At 39.0% G+C, this 27,491-nt stretch overlaps 1 protein-coding gene across 2 annotated transcripts; it reads left to right on the forward strand.

The window, feature by feature from the left end:
- Window positions 1-1,468: 1,468 nt before the first annotated feature.
- Window positions 1,469-27,213, forward strand: CRLS1 (cardiolipin synthase 1). Of its 2 annotated transcripts, none has more exons than XM_019462568.2 (7): window positions 1,469-1,909; window positions 5,156-5,293; window positions 10,568-10,697; window positions 20,781-20,866; window positions 22,221-22,289; window positions 24,052-24,143; window positions 26,228-27,213. In XM_019462568.2, the coding sequence occupies exons 1-7, from the start codon at window positions 1,604-1,606 to the stop codon at window positions 26,313-26,315; spliced, it is 909 nt and encodes a 302-aa protein (XP_019318113.1). In that variant the 5' UTR covers window positions 1,469-1,603; the 3' UTR covers window positions 26,316-27,213. The 2 variants fall into 2 exon arrangements, with proteins under 2 accessions (XP_019318113.1, XP_019318114.1); XM_019462569.2 differs by lacking the exon at window positions 1,469-1,909 and adding an exon at window positions 2,761-2,784.
- Window positions 27,214-27,491: the final 278 nt, after the last annotated feature.

Genomic DNA, 27,491 nt, shown 5'->3' on the forward strand with positions numbered 1-27,491 from the left:
AAATGCCAGACACTTTACTGTACTACTTTGCGATAACTTAGCAGGGATATCAGTATTCCATAGTAAAGTTGGCTTTCTTAAAAAAAAAAAAGGAAAAAATATATTAGTTTACTATATTAAAATTTTTTCCAGCTTTATTGAGCTACAATTGACATATAACATTTCATACACTTAACATGATGATTTGAAACAGTATACATTGGGAAATAATTACCACAATAAGAAAAAAGCAAGGCATGCCCTTAGTGCCAACTATTACAGGCAGATGCGGCAGGAACACCGTGGAGGAGAGAGAAGAAAAATCCCAAGAAACAATGAGAAACTGTCTTAAAGTAGGAAGAAGTGGAAAGAGTGAATAAAGACAATTCAGTGGCTGGAAAGACAGGAGAGGCTGAAATACCGCCCACTCCTGCTGGACAGGATTACCCAATGTCTATGAATGAGAACTGTAGGTATATGATTCCAATAGGATTATTTTTTTTAGAAAATTATTTTTACATTGCTAGTACAGTTTAATTTTTCTCTCAACATACATATTTAAACATGTGCATAAGTAATTAAGGATTTCTTTTGATAAATACTCAGATCTACAATGAGTTTCAAATTCAGCTGGTCTTTTCCTTTCCTAGCTGTCTGAAGTAAGAGTTTAAGAACAACTTTAACGTGGGTCTGTCATCACAGACAAGATGGGGGGCGGGGGGAGAGATGGTGACAAGGCGGCAGGAACCATTCAAATCCAATCTGACACAGAACTCAATAAGAAAATAGTTCTGCGACAATGCAATATTAAAAATTAATGTAGAATACTAATCAGTTAACAATGAACAGATTCTTAATTATTTTGGGATATTCCTCTAATAAGCAAGTTTCTTAACTTCTCTAAGCTTAAATTTCCTTATCTGTAAACGTAAAGGTAATGATGAAACCTATTCTGGAGTTGCTGGGAGGGTTAAACGGGAGAATGCACCAGAGCCTAGCTGTAGTAAACACTTTCCTGGTAAACAATTAGTAATTGCCACTATTGGCATTTTCTAATACCCATATTTTTGGCTTATGAGACGCTCAGATAAAGGAAGAGAGCGGGAAACTTGTTTTAATGACTTCTGCACCAGACGCTTCACTGATCTTTAAACCTCCCACGGGGGCCCCCGGAGCGCCGCACACACCTCGGAAGGGCCCTCAAGCCCGGGCGCGCGATGGCTCCGGTGCTCTCGGGCCACATCGGCCGCGCCTTCACCCCGCCCAGCTCGTTCCTGTACTCCCCACCCCACGGCCCTCAGCTCCCGACCTCCGGCGGAGAGACGCCAGCACCGCCCACCGGCCGCTACCTGAAAGCCCACGCTGCCTAACCGCTCTCGCCTCCCGCTGCCGCCGGGGGCGCTGGGAAGCCCAGCGGCGACGGTGTCGCAAAAGCGTCGCGAAGGCGTCCGTCCTTGGCGGCTCCTGGCCACCTGTATAAGCGGAGCGTGCTGGGTTTTGAAAACTGCTATGGAGGCTGCTGAGCTTCTCCGACGTTGCGGGGACTCCATGGAGAGGCGGCTTGCCAGTGCCCCAGGCTGTTGAGCTCTCGCCGCCTGTGTCCCCACGGCGCGGCCGCAGGGTCATGCTGGCTTCTCGCGTGGCTCGCGGCTCATGGGGGGCCCTTCGCAGCGCCGCATGGGCGCCGGGGGCGCGGCCGGGCAAGGGGCGCGCCCGTGGGTCCCTGCTACGCTCCGTGCCCGGCTGCCTAGGCTGCCTGGTGGAGCGTTGGTGGCTGCGCCCGGCCGCGCTCGGTCTGAGGTTGCCTGGGACCGGCCCGCGAGGCCACTGCTCGGGCGCAGGGAAGGCGGCCCCCGGGCCCGCGGCTGGAGGGGGTGCTGCCGCCGAGGCCCGGGCCGGCCGCTGGGGCCCGGCGAGCGCCGCCAGCCTGGTACGTATCGAGGAGGAGGCGGAGGGCGGCAGCACTGGGTCGTCGTCGCCGGCCCTCTCGGGGCTCGGACCTGGACGCGAATAACGTGCCCTGGCCGGCCCAAGTCGGACATTTCCGATCCAGAACCTGGGAACCGTTTCCCGAAGAGAAGTTATGGGCAGGTCATTATTCGGTTGGGAGGAATTTCAGGGGTGCCAGACGAGTCCACCGTCGGTCTCGGCGGTCAAGTTAGAATCCCTCCTTCCCTACTTGCCTTTCTGTCCGCACCTTTAGCGGGACCGGCCTCTGGATATTGCATTGGTAAAAATAGCCTTCACTTGTCTCATTAAGTCTATTTTTAATTCTCCGAAGCCATTCCCTAATGTTTAGGGCAAGTCAGTAGAAATCTTTAGAAAAGTATGTCAGCCTGTTTTGCTTGTGCAGGTTTGGTTCACTATCATTTGACCTTTGGTAACCTTAAGTATTGTAAGATGAAGGATAATTAAGTTGTAATTAAAAGACCCTTTAATTTCTAATTATAGAAAAAGATTAAAATCTCTTCTTGAGGTAACGGAACGAAATATCGTTCCACTTACCTGTTGAAATAATTGCCCAAGCAGAAGACACCAGATCATGAATGTGGGAGAGCTTTTGATGTCATGTTAGCAAGACTCATGCAATTATTACATCTTCAATTGTTATGTCTTCAGTGGGCCCTTGTACTGCTTTTGTCAGTTGTGCAGCATGGGTTGAGGTGGCCACATCCTGGCAGGGGTCTCAACTCCACTAATAGCTAAAGCATGTCGGAGTTTGAATGCTGGATGCTTTGAGGTTGCCGCCGTATCGTGGCTGAAGTCCTTCCCAAGAACGGCAGTAGTTGGTCGAGTATGCCACAGGTTATCTGGTTGGGTAATCTGAGATTAGCTCTCTTAATTCAATTTATAAAGTTTTACAAATGTAATGATTAGAAATTAATGAGGTACTTTAAAATATTTTATGTGGAGCTAAAAAGAACTATTCACTGTTCCAACAACATTACAGTTCTGTTGATTAATTCTCCAAATTAAATAATGTGGCTATTGCAGCTTCGTTTTTAATTTTGCCCTATGGATATTTTTGGTCATTTATTCTGACATTATGGATATTTGCCTTATGTATATTTGGGGCTCTATTCTGACCTTTTGCCTCGTGATTCCTTTTTTTCAGTCATGAACTATGTTTTTTTTTTTTTTTTTTTCTGAGTTGCTGTAACATTGGATCAGTATTTGACTTATTCTGTACCACATTATGGTGAACAGGCTTATCTTTTGTTCTCTGGACTCTGAAACACTCTGGCCTTTGAACTTGAATTTGGAATATGTTCCAAGAATGTTCCCATTTCATTACATAATATGGCCCACCTTCAGTAAAAGGTCCTTGAGTAGTGGAGGTTTATACTGCTTCTTGGTTGGCAATTGTTTCTTAGAGAATTTGACGTTTTTCTGTAGTTTTCAATGGCAGTATTCTGCCATCTGACCCCAAAACAACCCCACTGTCTCTTCAAACTAAGGTGAACCTGTGTTGCCAGTTTCTGTTTATAAACACAAATTTAGTATCTTTAGAAAACTGCCTTTTCTTACAGGACCGTTCCTGGAATCTTAAAAGATTTCTTTAGAAATGGAAACTGTAGGGGCGCCTGCGCGGCTCAGTCGGTTGAGCGTCCAACTTCAGCTCAGGTCATGATCTCGCAGTTTGTGACTTAGAGCCCCATGTCTGGCTTTGTGTTGACAGCTCAGAGCCTGGAGCCTGCTTCGGATTCTGTCTCCCTCTCTGCCCCTCTCCGGCTCATGCTTTCTGTCTCCCTCTCAAATAAACATTTAAAAAGTTAAAAAAAAGAAAGAAATGGAAACTATCACTTTTTAAAAAAATCGAAATTAAGGTTCAGGTTATTTGGTTACTGATTAAGAGTAGGGTTAGTCTTGTTAGGAGACAGTCCCATGGGGTAGAATTGGCAGCCTTCACCGGTGGGGAAAAAAACCCCAGGCTTTAGGGAGACATTTTCCTGGTATTATTTCTGTATCCTGTTGGGCAGATTATCTTAGCTTCACTAGGCTGAGGCTTTTTAAAGTTGAAATATTCTCATGAAACGTTTTGTTTGGCAAGGAAGGAATGTTCTTCAGAGTAGCTGCCAAAGAGCCCTTTTGTTAGTGCCAACTGCAAACACCTTGCCTTTAAGTGAAGTTTCAAGGAATCATAAAACACTCAGATTCTAGGTGGGAATCTTAACATTTCATTTTCATGGCTATTTTGAACAGATTTGCAGATTTTTTCTGTATTTCCTAAGGATCTCAATTGCTATTCCTAGCTCCATTTTTTTCCAGCAGTTATCCATTTAGGGATGAGATTATGGAATTAAATTTTTTTCTTCTTCATTCATATGTCCATACACCATAGCAGTTAGCCTTCTTTTGATGGGTATTTGCAGAGGAGTGAGGGAGGTTATTTGCAATTAGTGTTTTAAACCAAAAAATGCCTGGGGTTGATCATTTGGTGCTTTTTTCCCCTAACACTCTATTTAGATTGTCTACTTGAAGTACAAGACCTTCTTGAAGTTACAATTTAAAAAAAAATTTTTTTTTAATGTTTATTTTTGAGAGAGAGAAACAGAATGTGAGAGGGGGAGGGTCAGAGAGAGGGAGACACAGAATCTGAAACAGGCTCCAGGCTCTGAGCTGTCAGCACAGAGTCCGACGAGGGGCTCGAACTCACGGACCATGAGATCATGACCTGAGCCGAAGTCGGCCGCTCAACCGACTGAGCCACCCAGGCGCCCCTGAAGTTACAATTTTAAAAGCAGAGTGTTGTAAGGTTTGACTTCAAATCATGAAGTCTTGACCTGTATGGTAGATGATATACGTTTGTTTTTTTTCTCTCTTTAGGTAGTGTGTGTGTGTATATATGTGTGTGTGTGTGTGTGTGTGTGTGTGTGTATACATACATATATACATATACATGTACATATATATATGTGTATATATATATATATGCTCTGTATAGCAGACACTTTAGTCTGTGGGTTACGTGATATATCTCCATCTTCTGTATTCCAGACAGTTTTAGAGCTATGGTCTGTAAATAATAGATTGGATTTTAAAGCTCAAAATACTAAATTTAAAGTTTATGTAGCTTCTAACTCCTAAGTTGGTGTATATATATTTTTCTAATATACTTAATTTAAAGTATGAGTTCATAGCATTTAATTTAAATTTTGTTGTCTTTACGTTTCAGTATGAAAACCCATGGACAATCCCAAATATGTTGTCAATGACGAGAATTGGCTTGGCCCCAGTTTTGGGCTATTTGATTATTGAAGAGGATTTTAATATTGCACTAGGAGTATTTGCTCTAGCTGGGCTAACTGATTTGGTAAGTTGTAAATGCACTTTTTCTGTTTTGCTTCCCTTTCAAGTATCAGGGTCTCTGCTACACTGAAATATCACAGCCTTAAGTCTGCTTCTCCCTGGAAGGAAATCCTCAAGATGAATTTGACCTAGTACTTGGTATAAGGACTTGGCTTTAGCATTTGTGTGGGACTCTTATTTTTTAAATGATCTAAGGAAGGAAGTGAAAGTTGTTGGGAGGTGTAGGAGGGGGTGCTTTTTGTTCTTGGTTTTTCACTTCTTTGGAAAAGAAAAACCCTTAGAAATTCCCAAGGAGCCAAGTATTTGCTTTAGGGATAGAAATAAAGGAAAGAAGTTGTGAGACTATTTTTCTATTTATTGTGATACCTGATCTGCAACAATAGTTGGTTTTACTGGTGGAGAGACCGTGGGTCAGTTGTTGTGGCCAGGACACTTGTAGAGGTCAGAGCTCTAGTCAGGTTTATGCTGGGAGCAAGCCATAGGCACCCACACACATTTGGTTTCTGTTCCCTGTTCCCTGCTCTGCACCCCTCTGACCACCCAGCAGAAGATCCTGCCTTGATCCAGGCATTAGGCATCCTTCCTTCTTCCACTCCCCTAGTAGACAAGTGAGAAAAGAGCTACTTGACACACTGTTTCAGCTTTGGGAGAGGGAAGCATTTTTTCAGGTTATTTCAAATTAGAACTTGGCAAACATTTTACAAGAGAGGGCAACATATGTACGAAATAGGCTTTTGTGGACTGACCAGCCAGCTGCATGTATGACATTACTTGTATTTATCACCCACCTTGTTGCATAATGGATTTGAAATGGCTTTTAAAACTATGTCCTACAAAAACCTAGTGGAGGGAAGTGGTGAAAAGATGGAGGGAAAATTTAAAATCAGAGCAAAGTTAGCCTGTAGAAATAGATACAGTATATTCTTGTACAAGGCTGATCTGAGATCCATGTGAGCACCTAGACAGTCAATAATGACTTGGTGCCTCTTGAAACGGATTTATGTTTGAAAAGCATTCCTTGATACTTACTTAGTGAGAATGAAGAGAAACTAATTTCCTATAAATAACAGTTATATAGTGTCTGTAGTGTCAACTATTCCCTTTGAGGTTCACAGAAACAAAATTCCACCTGCCCGTTGGCATTGGTGAGCAACACAGAAGAATTAAGATAGAAGATTTTACAGGGTAAACAAAGGAGAACATTTGCATTGTTATATAGCATTTCCAAATATGCATCAAAAATTCTCTCAAAATGGTTCCTATTTCTTTTTTTCCAGAGTTTACCTCCTGTTTGTCACTATTTCTCCCCATTCTCACAATCTTTTTTTTTTTTTTTTTTTGGATCCCTGCTTTTGCCTCTGAAGTCTGAAGGCCTTTACTCAGACACACTCCAAGTCTGTCAAAGGCCATTATATTGGTAATGGGGTTGTATTTTCTTTTTTTTAAAATGTAACAGATGAGATCTTTTTTAGTTACTCAATTTGCTCTTCTTTAACTTGTACCTTTAAAAAAAAATTTTTTTTTTAATGTTTATAATTAATGTTTATTTATTTTTGGGAGAGAGAGACAGGCAGTGCAAGCCGGGGAGAGGCAGAGAGAGAAACTGAATCCAGAGCAAGTTCCAGGCTCTGAGCTGTCAGCACAGAGCCCGATGTGGGGCTCAAACTCAAGAACCATGAGATCATGACCTGAGCGGAAGTCAGAAGCTTAACTGACTGAGCCATCCAAGCACCCCTCCTTGTACCTTTTTTTTTAGCTGCCACATGTGATTGCAATATTCACTGAACTCAGGCCTCATTTGCCATATTTCTAAATATATATGAGAGTGTATGTGAAAACCTGAGTTATCTGTCACCATATTTCACATTTACTCTGTGGAGGTTTTGATATCTAGGTTGGCCACTGGGCAGATGGCTGGAGCCATGCAGGGTTTAAATGGGGATGGCAAAGCCTGATTGATATTGTATATGGGAAATAGGTTGTAAGAAGGCGAGAGTGGAAGCAAGAGAGGCTGGTTAGGAGACTTACAGTTACCTGGGGGAGTGGCAGTGGCTTGGCCTGGGGTGGGAGTTTGGAGAGAAGTCATTGGGTTTGGGACATGTTTTGAAGATAGAGTTGATGTCGATGGATTGCATATGTGCAGTGAGAAATATGTGTGATAGGCTGTTACTTTTTTGTTTTGTTTTCTTTTCAACAACTGAGGCATGAAGGTAATAATTTTTGTGGTGGGAAGCACTCAGGGTAGGACAGGGTAGAAAAATACCAAGAATGTCTGTTGAATATCTATGCTTGTTGACATAGAGGTATCAATTGGGTAGTTGAATATAGTAGTTTGGAGTTGGAAGAAGTCATGGTTGGAGGTAAATTTGAGAGTTGTCAGCATATGGATGATCAAGTCTGGGTGAAATTAAATGACTGGGTTAAAGAAGAGATAGGATCAGAGAAATGAGCAGTGAGTAGAGTAATAAAAAAGGAGCCAGGAAAGGACACTGAGAAAGAACAGCTGGTGAGCAAGGAAGAAAATTAGGCCATCAGATGTCCCAGAAGTTAAGTGAAGAAAGTACTTCAATTGAGTTGAGGTCAAGTACGCTAAAAATGTAGAATACGTTGGTGACCTTTCTGACCACCATCTCTAAAGGAATGGGGACTGAGTGGGTTGGCAACACATGTGAGGTGTAATGACAGAGACCTTGCTTTGACGAAGTTTTGCTTTGAACGGGTACCGGGAAGTGTAGGGTCAAGGGAAGGTAGTTTTTAAAGCTATATATACTGGGGAAATTTTTGTGGTTAATTAACTGGTTAATTAAATGACCAGGTAAAAAGGAGATTGATGATGCAGGAGAGATGGAGGAGAAGAAAGGCAAATCACAGAAGGGGAGAGGGCCTAGGATCAGGAATCAGGGAAGGCAGAGAGAATGTGAATGGATGCAGGTAAGTGGTGGATTTGCAGGTGGGAATATAAGGGAGTGTTAACAACCTGTTTCTATTTTTCAAGGAAAGTATAGATAAGAACATGAGTTGGAGTGAAGGAAGACTAGGCTTGAGGTGAGAACAACAGTATGAAAAGAGAAGGTAAACACAGGCAGGTATGGGATTGCCAGGCAGTACTGCATGCCCATGGGAGATTTGTGGTCCTGAATTTGAAGTGAGACCAGTTAGCCCATTTATGTATTCTTGAGCAATGGTCAGCTGCTTAGGTGCAGGCCTGGAGTAAATGGATAGTTGTGTGTAAGCAGGGTGAAGAGTGAAGTAAGGGAGTTAACAGATGTTTGCAAAGGAGTGGTGATGTTGATGACCTTGGAATCTAATGTGGGTGGAGGAACGGGGAGGACCAGATGGAATGGTGGTGGAAAAGTGGGAGATTAAGTTCCTCAAGATCAGAAACTGAACTGAAACCTGAATCTTCCAAGGCCCCAGTACCCAGTTCTAGGTACTTTCTGTTAGACATTGTTACCTGTAGTATACTTAAGAAAAAAAAATATGTTATTTTGGTTAGTGTAGTAATAGCTAGTAACTGCTTTTTTTGACGATTTGCCAAGTACTAAACAAGTATTAATCCCCGTTATGTGCTGAAGACCATCAACCCTTTGAGGTAGGTTTTGCAGATAAGGAAGGGGAAACTTATGCCAAATAACTTCCCCAAGGTCACATAGGTAATAAATGGCTGAACCAGGACTTGAACCAGTTATGTTCTGCCACAGAGCAAGTTCTTAACCATTGTCCTGTACTTCTGTCTCGAACTCACTGGAATACTTGAGATTTACAGAACTTATTTATCCTTTAAAATGTACCATGTTAAATTATGTCTAAGTTAATTTGATCTTTTTCCTTGGAAATAGGACTAGAAAATCCAAACATTTGTTGAAGCTTGAAGTTAAATGAGTGAAAGCCAAGTAGGGACTTGGAAAGCCAGAAAATAGCCTCCCTTACTTAATGGGAATAGATGATAGATATTTGGTTTCGATTCATATTGTGACCCCAGGGTGATGAGATCTTCCCATTTGTCAAGTGAAACTTGAGATCTGGATTTTTGTGGTTAATTTTTGAATATTTAAATGTTGGCAACTAATTTACATTTTTTTTTAAATTTTTTTTTCAACTTTTTTTTTTTTTTTTTTAAATTTTTTTTTTTTTCAATGTTTTTTACTTATTTTTTGGGACAGAGAGAGACAGAGCATGAACGGGGGAGGGGCAGAGAGAGAGGGAGACACAGAATCGGAAACAGGCTCCAGGCCCCGAGCCATCAGCCCAGAGCCTGACTCGGGGCTCGAACTCACGGACCGCGAGATCGTGACCTGGCTGAAGTCGGACGCTTAACCGACTGCGCCACCCAGGCGCCCCTCAACGTTTTTTATTTATTTTTGGGACAGAGGGAGACAGAGCATGAACGGGGGAGGGGCAGAGAGAGAGGGAGACACAGAATCGGAAACAGGCTCCAGGCTCCGAGCCATCAGCCCAGAGCCTGACGCGGGGCTTGAACTCACAGACCGCGAGATCGTGACCTGGCTGAAGTCGGACGCTTAACCGACTGCGCCACCCAGGCGCCCCTAATTTACATTTTTAAAAGTGCTGGGCAGGTTCAACAAAAGTCCTCCCAGGCCCGATTTGGCCCATTGATAACCATGTACACCCTCTGCTTTAAAATGCAATTTGCCTTCAAGAATAGTTAATAAGTAATTTGCGTGTCAAAATTTTTATGTAGGCCAGGTACAGAGGATTGAGTTTTTTATTCACATACAGTCAGACCTGGAACTAACAGTTGCACGAAACAATAAAAAAAAAAAAATGATAACAGTGAAAACTTAAGAGTGTTGGATCATATCATAGAAAAGTAGGTAGGAGTGAGAGTCACAAGTCTGGCCTTGCAAGCAAAAGCAGCTATTTTGGCTGTAGTGAAATAGCCCAAGGCTTTCAAAGGGGAGGGGCTCCTAGTCCTTGTTCTGTCAGCCATGCTTTCTGTGAGTTTTATTTGGGTTCTTTACATCTTTAAATTTGCGTCTGAGTTCAATCCGCAAAAGGGCCTTATGAAAATATAAGAAATACCTGAAGGCCTTGAGAAAGAAAAGTACTGTAGAAAAGTGAAGTTATTTTCAGACCAGTTGGTAATTTGGAAGCTGAATATATACTAGTGAAAGAATGAGAAGGTTTGGGGGTAAGAAACAGAAGAGGTTTTATTAACTTTTTATGAAAATACAGTTGTTTTCTGGTATCTATTAACTTTCAAGGTATCTGCTCTGTACGGATCCTGACATTTATTAAAAAAAACTTCTATTTTCAGTTGGATGGATTTATTGCTCGAAACTGGGCCAATCAAAAATCAGCTTTGGGAAGTGCTCTTGATCCACTTGCTGATAAAATACTTATCAGTATCTTATATGTTAGCTTGACCTATGCAGATCTTATTCCAGGTAAGAACGCCATCATGAGTACTTTTAAATAGCATAGGGAAGATTGACATTAGTCAGTTTAGGATTTCTCTTGATTGAGAGATAATTTTTGTTCCAAAAGTATATTTTTCAACTTTAAACTATTTCCCTAATTTTAAATTATTGAATTGCTTTGCTTGTCAGGCTGTTATTTTACTTTAGAATTTATGTCCTCGTTATATTAGTAGAATCTGTTGTTTTCTTAGATTGTTGAAAGTTAAATTTAAGCAAATATTATTTCACAGTGCCAATTCCTATCAGTCTAGAATTTTTTGAAATAATATTTTATACCCTTATTGCGTAGTTTTTTGAAAGCAATTTAAAGTTTTCAGAAGTCTATTATATATTAAGTGTAATTTGATCATAAAAAACGAGCGCTTTGAAATCCTGAGGATGTCTATAAAACTTCACATTAGTATTACTTAGACACTGTTAGGGAGTTTCAAATCATACATAGTTTGTTCATATCTGAATACTCTTTCTAACAGAATTGTATAATCTTTTGCTTTGTATTTTGCATGTGCTTTTCTGGTTGTTCATTTTCTACTTAAGCTATTATTTCTTAGTTTTTCTCCCTTGGGTCAGATGAAACTGTTAATTTCCAAGTGTTAGAAATAGAATCTGAGAATAAAGAAAGCGCTGCCACATGGTCCTTCAATAAATAGCATGTTATTGACATTTGATAGGAAGAAGTGTAATGGTGTTTCAGTCTAGTATAGTTTCCTCAATATAGAGGCTTTTACTTTTAGGCTTTTAAATTCCCATACCAAATTAAAAATAAATCAGATTAATGTTTGTATTTATGTGTTTCTTTGAAAGTCAGATTTTTGGTATACATATGGTTGGGGGGTGTTGAAGGGGTAGGGGTACTCTCATTCTAATACAGTATGGGGGGAGGAAAGGAACCTAAGGAGCATTCTGTTGACACTGTTTAAAATCCAAATGATCTTGTGTGTGCATGTGTGCATGTGTGTGCATACTTTCATGACTCCGATTTTTTAGAGTTATTTTGTATTTTGTTGTATTATTTTATGGAGGTTGACCAGATATTTCACTTTTGAACATAGAATTTGTATCCAGGTTTTAGTAATTATAGATAATGTTGCTGTGACCTTTACCTAAATAATTGGTGTAGGTTGCTTTGCAAGCTGAGACTTCTCTTCTATTATTCTGGGAATTTCTGTTGTCCCTCTTCTGTGTGGGTCTGTTTTTCCAAGCTCCTATGGCTTCCTTGTTGAGATCTTCCTTTGGGTGGAGTGCAGCCTCTAGTTATTTCTTGTGCAAGGATGCAGTGTGGCAGCCAGCATTTTAGAGGTTCACAGTGTCTTTATTATACAGATTTCTAAGATAACCTTTATTCTGCCCTCCATGCTTGATTGAGATTTGAATTGAGCATAATTTTCAATTGCAGATTATTTTCACTCAATTTTGAAGAATCCTGTTCTGTGGATTTCCAAATTCCATCATGCTATTGAGATATCTCATGCCATTCTGATACCTTTTTCTTGATATGTGATTATGTTTTGTACTGGAAAGTTTTTAGGAATTTTTTTTTATTCACATTTTTTCTAGTTGATGTTTTAGAAAAAAATTCTCTCCTAAAAATTAATTTTCTAGCTATTTCTGTGATTACCCAATTATCCCAGCACTTTTTATTGAAAAGTCTACTTTCCAGACTCATCATACTGTCATATATACATGGGTCCATTTCTGGGTTGTCTGGTTATTCCCCACTCATTTGTCTATTTTTGCACCAGTACATTCTTAATTATTATTGCTTTACTAAATAATAGAGCAAGTCCTTCCACCTTTGATATTCTTAACCCCTTTCCATTTTGTGTGTAATTTTTATTTTTTTAATATTCTTATTTTTTAATTTGTTTTTATGTTTATTTTTTTTATAATTTTTTTTTTAATGTTTATTCATTTCTTGAGAGACAGAGATAGAGCATGAGCAGGGGAGGGGCAGAGAGAGAGAGGGAGTCACAGAATCCGAAGCAGGCTCCAGCTCTGAGCTGTCAGCTCAGAGCCCGATGCAGGGCTTGAACTCACTAGCAGTGAGATCATGACCTGAGCTGAAGTTGGACGTTTAATGGACTGAGCCACCCAGGCGCCCCAATGTTTGTTTATTTTTGAGAGAGAGAGAAAGAGAGAGAGAGAGCGCAAGAGAGCAAGCAGGGGAGGGAGAGATAGAAAGGAAGATAAAGAATCTGCAGCAGGCTCCAGGCTCTAAGCTGTGAGCACAGAGCCTAATGCAGGCAGGGCTCGAACTCACAAACTGTGAGATCATGACCTGAGCTGAAGTCGATTAACCGACTGAGCCACCCAGGCGCCCCTAAATATATATTTTTAAAGTTAATTTATTTAAGCAATCTCTAAACCCAACATGGGGCTTGAACTTATGACCCTGAGATCAACAGCCTGATGCTCCACCAACTGAGCCAGCCTGGTGTTCCTCATGTGTAAATTTTAGAATCGGCTTTTCCAACTCCCAAGAAAAACCTGTTGGAATTTTAATTGGGATTTCATTGAGTTTCTAGATCTATTTGAAAGAATTGATATCTTTACAATAATGATCTTCCAGTTCACAAGCATGATATATCTGCTCTACTTAGGTCTTTTTATAATGTCAGTATGTTAGTTTTCTTCAGAGAGGTAATAAACAATTTTTTATTAAATTTATTCCAAGTTGCTGGGTAATTTTGATGTTTTCTAAATGGTAGCTTTTACTATTTCATTTTCTCTCTTTTTTTTTAATTTTTATTTTTAAGAGAGAGAGTGAGTGGAGGAGGGGTAGAAAGAGAGGGAGACACAGAATCCGAAGTAGGCTCCAGGTTCTGAGCTCTCAGCACAGAGCCTGGTGTGGGGCTTGAACCCACAAAATGTGAGATCATGACGTGAGCCGGAGTCTGACGCTCAACCTACTGAGCCACCCAGGCACTCCTCAACATTTTGTTATTAAATAAGATACTTCCTGTAGGGTTATGTAGATAGATCTCCTTTTTTCAGGTTATGGAAGTTCACTTCTCTTAGGAGTTTGCTGAGAGTTTTTATTACAGTTGGGTTTTGAATTTTATAAAATTATTTTTCTTCATGTATTATGAGACTTGTGTTTATTTTCCTTTTAAGCTGTTAATATGTGATGAATTATATTTTTGATTTCTAATGTCAAACCACCCTGAAATTCCTGCTATACATCTAACACGGTCATGATATATTATGAAAATATTGCTAAATTTGGTTTCTAATATTTTGTTGAGGATTTCATATCCATGCTCATGAAGTTGACTTGCAATTTTTTTCTCTGAATATCCTTGTTAGGTTTTAGTATCAAATTTATGTTAGTCTCATAATAAGAGTTAGGAAGTCTACTTTTTTTCCCCATCTTGGGAGATGTTTGTGTGAGTTTGCAACATTCCCTCTTAAAATGTTTGGTAGAACTTATTGAATTGAGGACTGGAGTTTTCTTTAGGAAAGAGTTTTCAAATAGGTGATTCATTTTTTTTTGTTATAGGATGATTCAGATTTTCTGGTTCATCTTTTGTCTATTTGGTAAGTTATGGTGTTTTTCTAAGAACTTGTCCATTACAGCTCTATTTATAAAGATTTACCATTAACTATTCAGTATCCACATTAACTTTGATGTCTGTAGGGTATGTAGTGATGCCCCCCTTTTCATTCTGATTATTAGTTCTTTGTCTCTTCTTTTTTCCCTTGAATCGTCTTAACAGAGGTGTGTCAGTTTTATGAATCTTTTTGAAGAACCAATTACAGGTTTTGTCTGATAGGCTTACTCCATTAAATCTTGCTTTTTAAAAAACATTTATTTATTTTGAGAGAGAGAGAGCACAAGTGAGAGAGGGGCAGAGGGAGAGGGAGAGAGAGAATCCCAAGCAGACTCTGTGCTGTCAGCGCAGAGCCCAACATGGGGCTTGATCCCACGAAATGTGAACTCATGACCTGAGTTGAAATCAAGGGTTGGTCACTTAATTGACTGAGCCACTCAGACACCCCTAAATCTTGCTCTTTCATTTATTTCTCCAGGTTTCCTTTGCTGTTCTTTCTCTAAATTCTTTAGATCAGTTCTGTTTAGTAGAAGTATAATGGGAGCCATATATGAAATTTAAAACTTTCTAGTAACTATATTAAAAATAAAAGGGAATAAGTGAAAATAATTTTAATAATGTTTAACCTACTAGATGAAAAATATTGTCATTTCAATGTGTAATCAGTGAGTTTTTTTCATACTATGCTCTTAAAAGCCAGCATGTAGTTTTCATTTATAGCACCTCTCATTCAGACTGGCCACATTTCAGGTGCTTGTGGCTATTGTATTGAATAGCACAGCTGTAAATGAATATTTAACTCATTGCTTTTTAGCTTTTCTAAAGTTCACATTTAGGGCGGGCTATACATTTTGTCTTAAGTATCACTTTCACTGCATTGCATCTGTTGATATGAGTATTTTTGCCATTATTGAGTTCAAAATAATCTATTTTCATTTTAATTTTTTTCTTTGGCTTATAGGGCTATTAGAAATGTATTTCATAATTTGTGGGGTTTTCTAGGTATCTTTTTATTATTAATTTCAAGCATAATTACCTTGTATCCAGAGAACATGCTCGGATTTTAGTAGTGCTTTAGCCCAGTATTCAAATTTTATAAAAATTTTATGTGTGCTTCAAATGAATGTGTATTCTGGGGCACCTGGGTGCCTCAGCTGGTTAAGCATCTGACTCTCGATTTCAGCTTGGGTCATGATCTCTCGCTTTCTGAGATCCAGCCCCATGTCAGGCTCTGTGCTGATGGTGCAGAGCCTGCTTGGGATTCTCCCCCCTCCCCCTCCCCCTCCCCCCTCCCCCCCTCCCCCTCCCCCCCTCCCCCTCCCCCCTCCCCCTCCCCCCTCCCTCTCCCCCTCCCTCTCCCCCTCCCCCTCCCCCTCCCTCTCCCTCTCCCTCTCCCCCTCCCTCTCCCCCTCCCCCTCCCCCTCTCAAAACGAATAAACATTTAAAAAACAAACAAAAACAAACGAATGTGTATTCTGTAGTTAGTTGGTGATGTTCTGTGATGTTATATATAAATCCAGTTGGTCAGATTTTAAATCCTGATGTTTAAATCTTTACTGACTTCTTTTTTTCTGTTTGATCTGCTTGTTTCTCAGTTACTGAGAGAGTAGGTTAGTTTTTCTACTTTATGTCAAGTTTTCCATGATTTTTCTTTGTAGTTCCGATTTTTGCTTTGTGCCTTTTGAAGTCCTGTTAAGTGTATGTGAATTAGATTTTTATGTCTTCTTGGTAAATTGAATGTTTTATTATGAAGTGACCCTCCATATCTTCAATAATGATTATTGCCTTAAAGTGTGTTTTGTTGAATATTATACCTCCACTAGCTTACTTTTGGTCAGTGTTTGCCTGATAGATAAATCTTTCACTTTCAACTTCTCCATATCTTTATATTTTAGGTATTTCTTATAAATAGCATATAGATAGATGGGTTTTCTCTATTTTATCCAGTCTAACACTATTTTGTGTTTCAACTGGAACATTTAATCCATTAACATTTATTGTGATTACTAATATTTGTGTAGCAGTCTTTAGTTTATGTGTTCTATTTGGCTCATATGTGCTTTTCTATATTCGTATATATCTTTTACATTATACTTGTTTTCCCTGTGTGCCAGTTTGGAAGTGTTACACTCTGTTTCCATTGAGTTATTCTCAAAATTATATTATTCATCCTTATCAAAGTTCAGTGTTAACAAATATGCACTCTGGGCACTGGCAGGGCTTGAGAATGCTTTACCTCCATTTATTCCTTTTTCAACTTAGATTATTGTTGCCATACTTTGATTTTATATACTTCTTAAACCCACATGATATTGTTTATACAGTATTCATTTAGATGTATCTTCATATTTACTTTTTCCTGGCTTATATTTTTGGTGTATGTCACACCTTCCATCTGGGATCATTTTCCTTTTGTCTAAAGTATATCTTTGGAAATTCTTTTTTTTATTATTATTTTTTTATTAAAAAAATTTTTTTTTTAATGTTTATTTATTTTTGGGACAGAGAGAGACAGAGCATGAACTGGGGAGGGGCAGAGAGAGAGGGAGACACAGAATCGGAAGCAGGCTCCAGGCCCTGAGCCATCAGCCCAGAGCCTGACGCGGGGCTCGAACTCACGGACCGCGAGATCGTGACCTGAGCTGAAGTCGGACACTTAACCGACTGAGCCACCCAGGCGCCCCTCTTTGGAAATTCTTTTAATACAACTCAACTGGTGGTACATTCTTGTCTTTAGTTTCTCTGAAAATATTTTTATTTTGCCTTTATTCTTTTGTATGTATAAGAACATTTAAGTTCTACTCGCCTGGCAGATTTCAGTTAATACAATACTAATACAGTGTAATCAACTCTAGTTACCATATTCTACATCATATCCCTAGACCATATTTATCTTAAAACTGGAAGTTTGCAGCCTTTTATCAGTTTCTTCCTATTTCTCTCCCATCCTCCAGCCTCTGGCAACTACTTTTTTACTTGCTATTCCTAGGAGTTTTATTTTATTTCATTTTTTTAGATTCCACATATAAGTGATACTGGGCAGTGTTTGTCTTTCTCTGATTTTGCCTTTGTTCTTGAAGGATATTTTTATTGAGTATAGAAGTCTAGGTTGGTAGTCATTTCATCGTATTTAACATATTGTTCAGTTATCTTTTCATTTCCATTATTGGTATATAAGAAATCAACTGCTAATCCATTTATTTTTTGAAGTTAACTTTTTTACTCTGGCTGTTTTTAAGATTTTCTCTTTGCCTTTGGGGTTTTCCACAGTAATATATCTGGTTATGGGTGTCTTTTTTATTTATCTTGCTTGGGATTTGTTGGGCTTTTTATGATGTCCTTAATCACTTGGAATTAAAGTAGTTCTTACTAACAAACAGAATGGGGAAATTTGTTTCCTCTTCCCATTCTCTTTGTGACTTTATGTCTTTTCATTCCTTCACTGTCATTTTAGAAGGGTTTTAGGGGGAGAAATGTATATATGTTGTCTTAGCATTTTGTTATTTTTATACTGCCTGCATCTTTGTAAAAGTTCCATCCACCTTGGTTTGAATAGCTTTGTTTTGCCGAGAGTAAAAAATGTGCTTCCTTCCTCAGCTAGGGTAATTCCACTTTTCTTGCTCTTTCTATGGGAGGGGAGATAAGGATGAAAAAAAAAACTTACCTGATTTATTACATTTATAACAGTCTGGGATGTGAGTCTAAGTTAATTTCTACTGTGTATGTATTCTGCCACATTTATTCAATAGTGATTTCCATTCCTTTTCATTATATTATTACTGGTTTACTGTATAGCAAATTGTTATTGCTGGTTTAAGTCCCTTTCTGGAATAATTATTCTGCTAAATTAAATTTTATTGTTTTCAATGCAGTATATGATATTGATAGTACCACTTGTAATATGTAAAAGTGACTTTGTTTTATTAATTTCCCTTGAATGCTAATAAAACTTGCCAATGATGTACCTCTTTGTTGCAGACATTGACCTGTGTTTCAGACAGGGTTAGCAAGTAAGGAGGAAACCTTGGAACAATACCTGACACATTTTTACACATTTCTACCCCCACTAACACACTATCATACTCTGAAGGCAAAGTGGAAGCTGCTTTAGCCCTGGAATAAGAGGGAAGGGAAGGCTGGAGAGAAAAGAGGAGCAGTTAGAAGATGCAAAAGCCAGGGACCTGGATAGAATTGCCCAACGAACCAAAGTAAGAGCTTGTATATATGCTGTCAGTGTATAAGAGGCCTTAGAGATCACCCGGTGCTGCGGTAGGGTTCCAGCCTGGCCATACGTGAAAATCCCCCAGGGAGCTTTCATCTGTGCTTTTATGAAACCTGTAGGTTCCGTTCCTGACTGTACTACTTACTAACTGGTGACCTTGGCCAGATTATATAATCTGCCTGAGGCTTGTTTTCCTTCTTGGTAAAAAGGGGACAATGATGGTCCCTATTTTGTGGAGTTGATATGTAGATTAGATGACAATATGTATGAAATGCTTCAAACAGTGCCAGATGCTCAATAAATGGTAGTTTTGGTGGTTAATAGAACAAGAACGCACGTCTTTGCAATATATTAAATTGCCTCATCTTTTTTTGTAGAAGCTTCTTATTTAGGATTGATAATATTCCTTTTTCCTCTATGATGACACAGTAACAGGTGTTTACTCTCTTCTAAAGTTGTGTTTAGGACGTTTACTATATGTAATTTGCATGAGCTTGTTGCATCTTAAAATCTGATGGGTTCTGTCAGCTAGTGACTGCTGTTGAAAAGTTTGTTTTACAAACACGAAAATTCTCCTAAAATCGTGACTGGCTTCTTCTGTTATTTGACTCCTACAGCTGTGTCTTCTGTGTGCTCCAAGTACCATGAGCATTTTTTCTTTGAAATAGTCTTGTCATCAAGGACTAGGCCAAGGATCTACCCATACATCATAACTATAACCAACAGAGATTTAAATGTTAAATCTGTAGTTAGATTTTGTTCAAGTTGCAAAACCAATAGAATGGCAGAACTGGAGAGGACCATAAATAAACACGATCTCAAAAGTAATTCGTAGAAAAACTGTTTGAAAGTATTATGGAAGGGATATTCGTGACCCTGTTATTTTAGTTTGAAACAATTTAACTGAGTGTCAGGATTTTTTTCTCTTCTTAAAACAATTTTATTTATTTATTTTTAGAGTGAGAGTGCTTGCATGTATATGCATGTGCAAGCAGGGCAGGGACAGAGGGCGAGGGAGAGAGAATCTCCAGCAGGCTCCACACCCAGTGTAGAGCCTGACGCAGGGCTCCATTTCAGGACTGTGAGATCATGACCTGAGCCAAAATCAAGAGTTTAAGGCTTAACCATCTGAGCTACCCAGGCGCCACTTTTCTCTCTCTCTTTTTTTTTTTTTTTATCGTTTTTTTAATAAAGTTTATTTATATTGAGCGACAGTGTGCTTAGGAGGGGTGGAGAGAGAAAGAGAGAGAGAGAGAGAGAGAGAGAAAGAAAGAAAGAAAGAAAGAAAGAAAGAAAGAAAAAGAAAAGAAAGAAAAAAAAGAAAATATCCCAAGGAGGCTCCCAACTGTCAGCACTGAATCTGATGCGGGGCTTGAACTCACAATTCATGAGATCATGACCTGAGCCTGAACTGACTGAGACACCCAGGTGCCCTGCCCCTTTTCTCTTAAAAAAAAATTTTTTTTTTCTAATAAAAGCAGTATATGTTCTTGGCTAAGACTTCCTGCAGCACAGAGGATGTGAAGTGAAATAGGACCTCTGCCCTCCCATTATTCAGCAAGAGAGTTCTTTGGGTATCAGTCTAAAATATTTTGCTGGCTCTTGCTCTGGGGCCATGCTATTGAACCTTAGGAATAATGAGAATACTATTAACAGGTTAAATAAGAATTTATTGAATGAATGGGCAGGAGAAAAAAATAGCAGTTGCAGGGGTAGGAACTGGCCAGACACGAATTAAAATATTTGGCTTCTCCATAAGTGGTACATATAGCAAATTTTACTGCTTATAAAATAGTCCAGAATGCAGAAGCCATCAGAGCATCTGAGTCACCATAATAAAGTCTTCCAGTAACCTTTCCAGTCTTCACCGTCCCATTCGTTCCACGTAAGTATAGCGATCATGGTGATCATTTTTCCAAATTCACAAAGCTGAGAAGTAACAAAGGAGATTGTGGGGACTGAGTAGAGCTGACACTTAATAGCTACAGCTTAAAAACATATGCAAGAAGGAAAAGAGGCAAGAGGATCAACATTCTGAAAAGCAGACTTAGACTTTAAAAGCCATAGTCTGTTCTTCACTTGGCTTGAGATAGGTTAAAGAAGAACGTAAAAATTACTGGTTCACTACAAGGTCCCTAAACCATCAATAAGTATTATAACATTTTTATGTATGTGAAACACCAGTTTATGTTAAGGTTGAATGAGGTTTTAGAGTAAGTGTAATATCAGTAATTTTCAAAATCCCAATCAGAATTATTTTTTGTACTTCATTTTCAGTTCCACTTACTTATATGATAATTTCAAGAGATGTAATGTTGATTGCTGCTGTTTTTTATGTCAGATATCGAACTCTTCCAACACCGGTGAGTTTGTTTAAAAAAAAATTCTTTTACTATTACTTATAACTTAAGGCAAAAAAAAAAAAAAAAGAAAAGAAAAAACCCCACTATATTGAATCCAGAGTTTCATTTTATTGGAGTAATTTATGGCCATTAGTTTTTGATCCATTTACCAAGAATATTTTAAAAACACACACAACTGTTATCTTGCTATTTGAATCACCTACTATGGTAGTTGTTCAGTGAACATGTGAATGACCAATTTTAAAAGTGCATGTTTCATAACCAAATTATGGAAAGAGCCCAAATGTTCATCGACTGATGAATGGATAAAAATGTGGTATATATATACAATGGAATATTACTCGCTAACCAAAAAGAATGAAATCTTGCTGTTTGAGACAATGTGGATGGAACTAGAGTGTATTATGCCAAGCAAAATAAGTCAGAGAAAGACAAATATATTATTTCACTCATATGTGGGATTTAAGAAACAAATGAACATAGGGGAAGGAAAGAAAAAATAAAAACAGGGAGGCAAACCATAAGAGACTCTTAAATACAGAGAACAAGCTGAGGGTTGCTGGAGGGGTGATGGGTGGGGGGATGGGCTAAATGGGTGATGGGCATTAAGGAGGGCACTTGTTGGGATGGGCATTTGGTGTTATATGTAAGTGATGAATCACTAAATTCTACTACTATACTGAAACCAGTACTGCACTATATGTTAACTGTCTTGGATTTAAAGTTATAAGTTTATAAGTCAAAACGTTTTTAGTTGATAGCACATAAAACCCAGACCAGCTAGCCCTGTCCCTAGCAGCAAACTGTTAGGAGTTTTTGTATAACCAAGCCCCTTTTGCTGTCTGATTTAGCCTCTACTATGGATTGTCTAGATCTAGTTTTTAAAATCACAGTGCAATGGTTTGTTTGCATATTCATTGATCTACGATGTTTGAGCACGTAGGGATTGCATAATAACCTCATCTTTTGATTCTCAGTGCAGTGAAAATGGCAGTATTTTATTAATTTTATTTTTTAGTCTATGAGAGAAAATACCATAAGGGAGATTTATTGAGTTTATGTAGAAAAAAGATGTAGTCAAGTAGACTTTATGATAGGTACTATGTTAGAGTTTTATAGGGATTGAGTAATCTATAAATTTAAAAAAATCTGTTTTCAGCAACCTGTGTATGACTTAAAAGGAATATAGACACTGCTCATTTAGGGTAATAAAAGAAGATGCAGATAAAGGGCTTGCCTAGCATAGAACCAGGCATGTGGTAAATACTCAGTAACTGTTACCTACATATAATACCAAAATGTTTTAAACTTGAATGATAAATTAAATAAACTTTATCTTTTTGTCCTCTGCCAGCGAACACTTTCTAAGTATTTCAATCCTTGCTATGCCACTGCTAGGTTAAAACCAACTTTCATCAGCAAGGTAAGAGATATACATGTCCTTTTAAGTGACTCCCCTGTGAATGGTTATTAAAATGAGTGTAAACCTCAGTCTGGAGCAGCTGACAATGAGACAAATTTAAACGCCCTGACTGCATGGGATAGAGAGTGGGGTCATTAACCCAGTTCTTTTTTTCTTTCTAGCTTTTTGGGTCTTTAGTATATGCGTTGTATTTTCTATTGGTGGTCTGAGCATCTAAGTTTCTGAATGAGGTATTAGGGCCACCGTTTAGGGAAGGTGGAGGAGGTGGAAATGTAATCACAGCTTGATTGAGATACAAAAATATAATGGAGGTTCCTTTCTGGTTTCATTACCCACCTTTCTGTGGTGGAAACACCGTAAAATTGGGCCCTTCATTTTCAAGATTGATTATTCCATGGAAAAGATAGGAACAAGTTTTCAGTACTGATAAACCACTGCTCCTCTTAAGTTGTCCATCTGTTTTTCCTGAGCCCTTCTTAGGACAGTAACTGTGCCAATCTTTGCATACAGAGAGCGCACTATTAATGCCTCTCACGGCATGTTTGTTTTTCTAGTAGCCTTGATAACTTTATTCTTTTGCCTTGTCCCTAGGTTAGGCACACAGATCATCTTTGGGACAGAAGGGTTAAATACTTTTATACCTAAAACTCCCTGGGGTTGACTTTTATCTACACTGATGGTGTGGGGTTTTTTTGTTTTTTGTTTTTGGATTTAAATGACTTATATTTGTATTAAGTACAGCAGTTTGAGTGTAACACTGTTTAGAGAGTGACTTAAAGAGGTGCAAGAAGTTCTCCAGACAATTTTATTATTTATTTTTATTTTTTTTTTAATGTTTATTTTTGAGAGAGCGAGAGAGAGAGGGAGAGAAAGCATGTGCACATGAGCATGGGAGGGACAGAGGGAGAGGGAGACAGGATCCGAAGCGGTCTCCTCGCTGATGCAGAGCGCCCAGTGTGGGGCTCCAGTTCATGAACTGTGAGATCATGACTTGAGCCAAGTTTGGAAGCTTACCCAGGCTCCCCTCACTATTTATTTTTTAAGATGAAGTGGAGTCCTTGTCTTTTGGTTGCAGATTGTACTCTAGAACAGAGATGCTTCTGTGCTTGTTTCCCAGTGCTTCATACTTGACACACTTCCCAGCATGCTTCTCAGGATGAGGAGGCAGTCTCCAGTGCATTTTTGGTTCTGTTTTCTTCCTTATCTCTTCCCTGCTGTCTTGTAATGTAGGGAAACCTACTCATTTCTTCCAGGGCCTCTCTTATGGAGATGAGTGCATTTCAGTTTTCTGACCTCATAGGGTTTGCTGTCTGGGCAAGTGAAGGAGCACCAAATGAAGTGCTGGGGAATCTGGGTTCTAGGTTTGTTCTGTAACCTGCCGTGACTGCAGGCTAGTCACTCAGCTCATTACATTTTCTGTGAAGAGGTAGCTTTATTCTTTCCACATTCACAGGGCTATTTTAACAGACAACTGAAAAAGGCAAAAAACTTTGCAACATTATTGAATTGCCATGGAAATTCAAGGTAGTAGTATTTTCTGACAGATGCCCTTATCCTCACTGTCAAGGGCAGCTGTTCAGACAGAGGAGCTGGTTAGTGAAGTTCACCCTTTTGTATGCATGCCAGCTTCTTTGGCAAGGATATTACAACATCAAGCATGCTGAGGGTATGTCATGTTACAGCGTGATGGGCTGTGCCTTTGTCTTTTGAGCTTGAAACAGGATCTGGTTGGCATTGTTCATTTATGACTCCTTTTTTTTAGGTAAACACAGCAGTCCAGTTAATCTTGGTGGCAGCTTCTTTGGCAGCTCCAGTTTTCAATTACGCTGACAGCATTTATCTTCAGATACTGTGGTAAGCTAAATTTAGAATTACTGTCTTCGAATGTCAGCAAATTGGCTTATTATGGTGGTCTTAGAATTACTCGGTTCTTATTGTGTTTATTGAGCACCAGCTGGGTGAAGCTGTGGGCGGTATTTTATTGTATAATTGATACTGTTCTTAAATTTACTATCAAGCATGGGATGTAGAAATTACAGTTTTCATGAAAGTTAAAAGGATTGAGATGTATAGATAAAGTAAGTATTGGGATTTTGGAGGAGGGAAAGATACTTGGTTCCAGGTAGGGAGAAGAGGGAAAGCTTCAGGGAGGAAGTGGCGTTTGAGCAAGAGGTCTAGTGGGTTTATACAGGGAGAGACGGGCGTGGGTGGGGTGGGGGGTAGGCCATTGAGGTGAAGGACTGACCTGAGCAGAGTCAGGAGTAGGAGAGCAGGTAGGGGAAAGTGCATCCAGCCTAGTGGCATAGGGACGTAGTGGGAGGGAAACTTGGAGAAGGGAGTTTGATTTTTATTTTATTGTCCTTACTTAGAGCCTTAACGTATCACCTTGAAAATATGTCAAATTCAAATGTTGAGTCCAGATGTGCCACGATGATACTGAAGCACTGTATTTTAGTACACTTTAAAACCTTTCCTGATGCAGTCTGAGCCAGAGAATGGTTAACCAGTCAGTTAAGCTAAAGAAGCATAAAAATGATACATATGCTAAACATTTTATTTTCTAAAATATAAGTGTACATTTATTCTGATTCATCCTACATCTTCTGATATAGGACCAATGCCTTTTCTTTGAGTATTGTTTCATCTGTGGGAGTTTTCCTCTGTGAATAAACTACATTCCTAATATAACCTGATTTTTACTTGCTGCTTCTTTGAACTTTTTTTTTTTTTTTTTAGTTTATTTATTTTGAGAGAGGGAGAGAGCACACATGAGTCGGGGAGGAGCAGAGAGAGAGAATCCCAAGCAGGCTCTGTGCTGCTTCCTAAGACTTTTACAAAGCAGTCTAAGTACAGAAACTTTCTAGATTTTTACCATTTTTTCTGACCTTTCAACAATCACATTGCCTCCTTTGACAGTAGTTTTTAGCAACTCACTTTGTTATAAAGTGTTTCCAAGGCATCCAACTTAGTTCTCAGAAATAGCACCTCTTCTTACATGTATGTTTCATTGGTTAGGTGTGAATTTAGATTACCAAGCTAGCACAGACAGCTTTGGGATGAAACAAAAATAGAGTCTCAGTGATCTCGCTCTTGGCTACTGGAAGCAGACATGCACAGGTGCACCCGTTAGGGCATAAGCACTCAGCAAGCCATGAGCATCACTCAGTAACTTCAAAGAGAATCTGGTTAATTTGGCTGTTCACTTAAGGAAAAATTGTTTAAAAAAAAAAAAAAAGCTGGATTTTATTTAAAATGACCCAGATACTAGAATTCTGCAGGAAGGAGCTCCTGGGTGGTGTAGTAGGTTGAGTGTCCGACTCTTAATTTCAACTTAGATCATGATCTCACATCATGATCTCACACAGAGTTCATGGGTTTGAGACCCACATTCATGCTGTCAGCAGAGCCTGCTTGGGATTCTCTCTCCCTCTGTCTGCTGAGATCTCCCCCACTCACACTCTCTCTCTCAAAATAAATAAATAAACATTAAAAGAAAAAAGAATTCTGCAGGGGATAAAAGCCTAATATCCTAAGCAAGCATGAAGCAGTGGACAGAGCACATGGGCTCTAGAGATAAAGCCATGCCAGGCTCCCACAGTGTTCTGTGGCCCTGAGCAAAGTTCTCTGGCACTCCATTTGCTCCTCTGTAAGATAAGGTTGTGAAAATAAAACTATAGCATAAGACAGCTAGAGTAACGGCTGGGTAAAAGTGACAGTTGCTAGTATTATTTCTTTTCAGGCTCATTAACTGTATTAACTCTGTTTGACATTACTAGTTCAAATGAAATCTTGTAAGCAGTAGCTTTAGATTGTTGTAGCTAAAAGAATTCCACCTATAACCCGTTTGCTTTTTAAAGAACTATTAAATGTATTCTCTGTGATTCTCATGGTTACTGTTGTTTAGACTTGACAATTAAACTTTCTTTCTTCCATAAAAGGTGTTTTACAGCATTCACCACAGCTGCATCCGCTTACAGTTACTATCATTATGGTCGAAAAACTGTTCAGGTGATAAAGGGCAGATGAAAGTCATCCAGCATCATTAGCAAGGAAGCAATATGCGTCATTGGTGGCAGAGCCGGTGGAGACCCACAGGACTTTCCATATTTGGGTGTTCAGCTTGAAAAAGGACTTGTCAGAACAAACCATGTCGTCAGAATTTAAGTAATGTGCATTGAAAATCAGCTTGATCATGGGCATATGCAGAATTTCCAATGTATTTTTAAATACAAATAAAACTATAATTTAGAATTTTTTATCTTAGGTTTCTTGATTAATTTATAAGGTACCAATTATTCCAATTATTGTCAGTCACTTTTTAATACATTTTTTTAAAACATAGTCCAGAGCATGGAAACTGAAGAGTTGCCACTTCTGTTTAACAGAATTTAGATTGCTTACAAAGCACTAGGGAATTTCCTGGATTTACGTATCTATCCTACACAACTTGGCTACACAGTTTTATGTTTGATTTTTAGAGCTGTGTATACATTAATAGTTCACGTGGTTAATATTTGATTATTTAGGATAATGACAATAAAGGTAGCTTAGTTATGGATGAAGTAAACTTGTAAAGAGACTTAAAATGCAGTAAGTTTTGAAAATTATAGGATCAAAATAGAAGGTATTGAAGTTCATGTTCAGTAGTCTTCCAGCCTCTCAGGTGCCTAATAGTTTATGTATCAGGATAACAAGTGACAGAGGTGGTTGAAATATGAAAGCATGTCCATTAGCCTGCACCATCCAGGAGGCAGTGAGTTACATCATGCCTTCCACTGTTTCTAACATAGCAATGTTTGTATGTTACTGGAACCTGTACCCACGTTATGTAAATAATATGAAACTGTATATTTTTCAAAAGTTTTTTTAAATTTTGGGGAATCTTTTGTTAAGATGTTAAAGGAATAAAAGAGCTGGAAAAGTCCCTTCGGTGGTGGTGGTCTGTATAACATGCTATGAGCCTTGCTCTTGTGTAAGTTTTCTGATTTGTAAAATCCATTCAGATATATCACTCGCACCGTCATTGTAAAAATAACTTTTTGGGGACCATCTGACTTACAAGTCCTTACTCTGGCTACACCATCATGTTTGGAAGAGTGGGAGATGCAGGGAGAGAGGGGAGGAAGACCATGGCTGTTGCTGGTTTCTTCCTCTTAACAGTGGGAGGCCTGTTGCTGCCCCCTGTCCCAAGTGAAATATGGA

This window comes from Panthera pardus, unplaced genomic scaffold, assembly GCF_024362965.1.
Source record: "Panthera pardus isolate Hobbes unplaced genomic scaffold, ASM2436296v1 HiC_scaffold_25, whole genome shotgun sequence".
In the NCBI taxonomy this organism is placed as follows: Eukaryota; Metazoa; Chordata; class Mammalia; order Carnivora; family Felidae; genus Panthera; species Panthera pardus.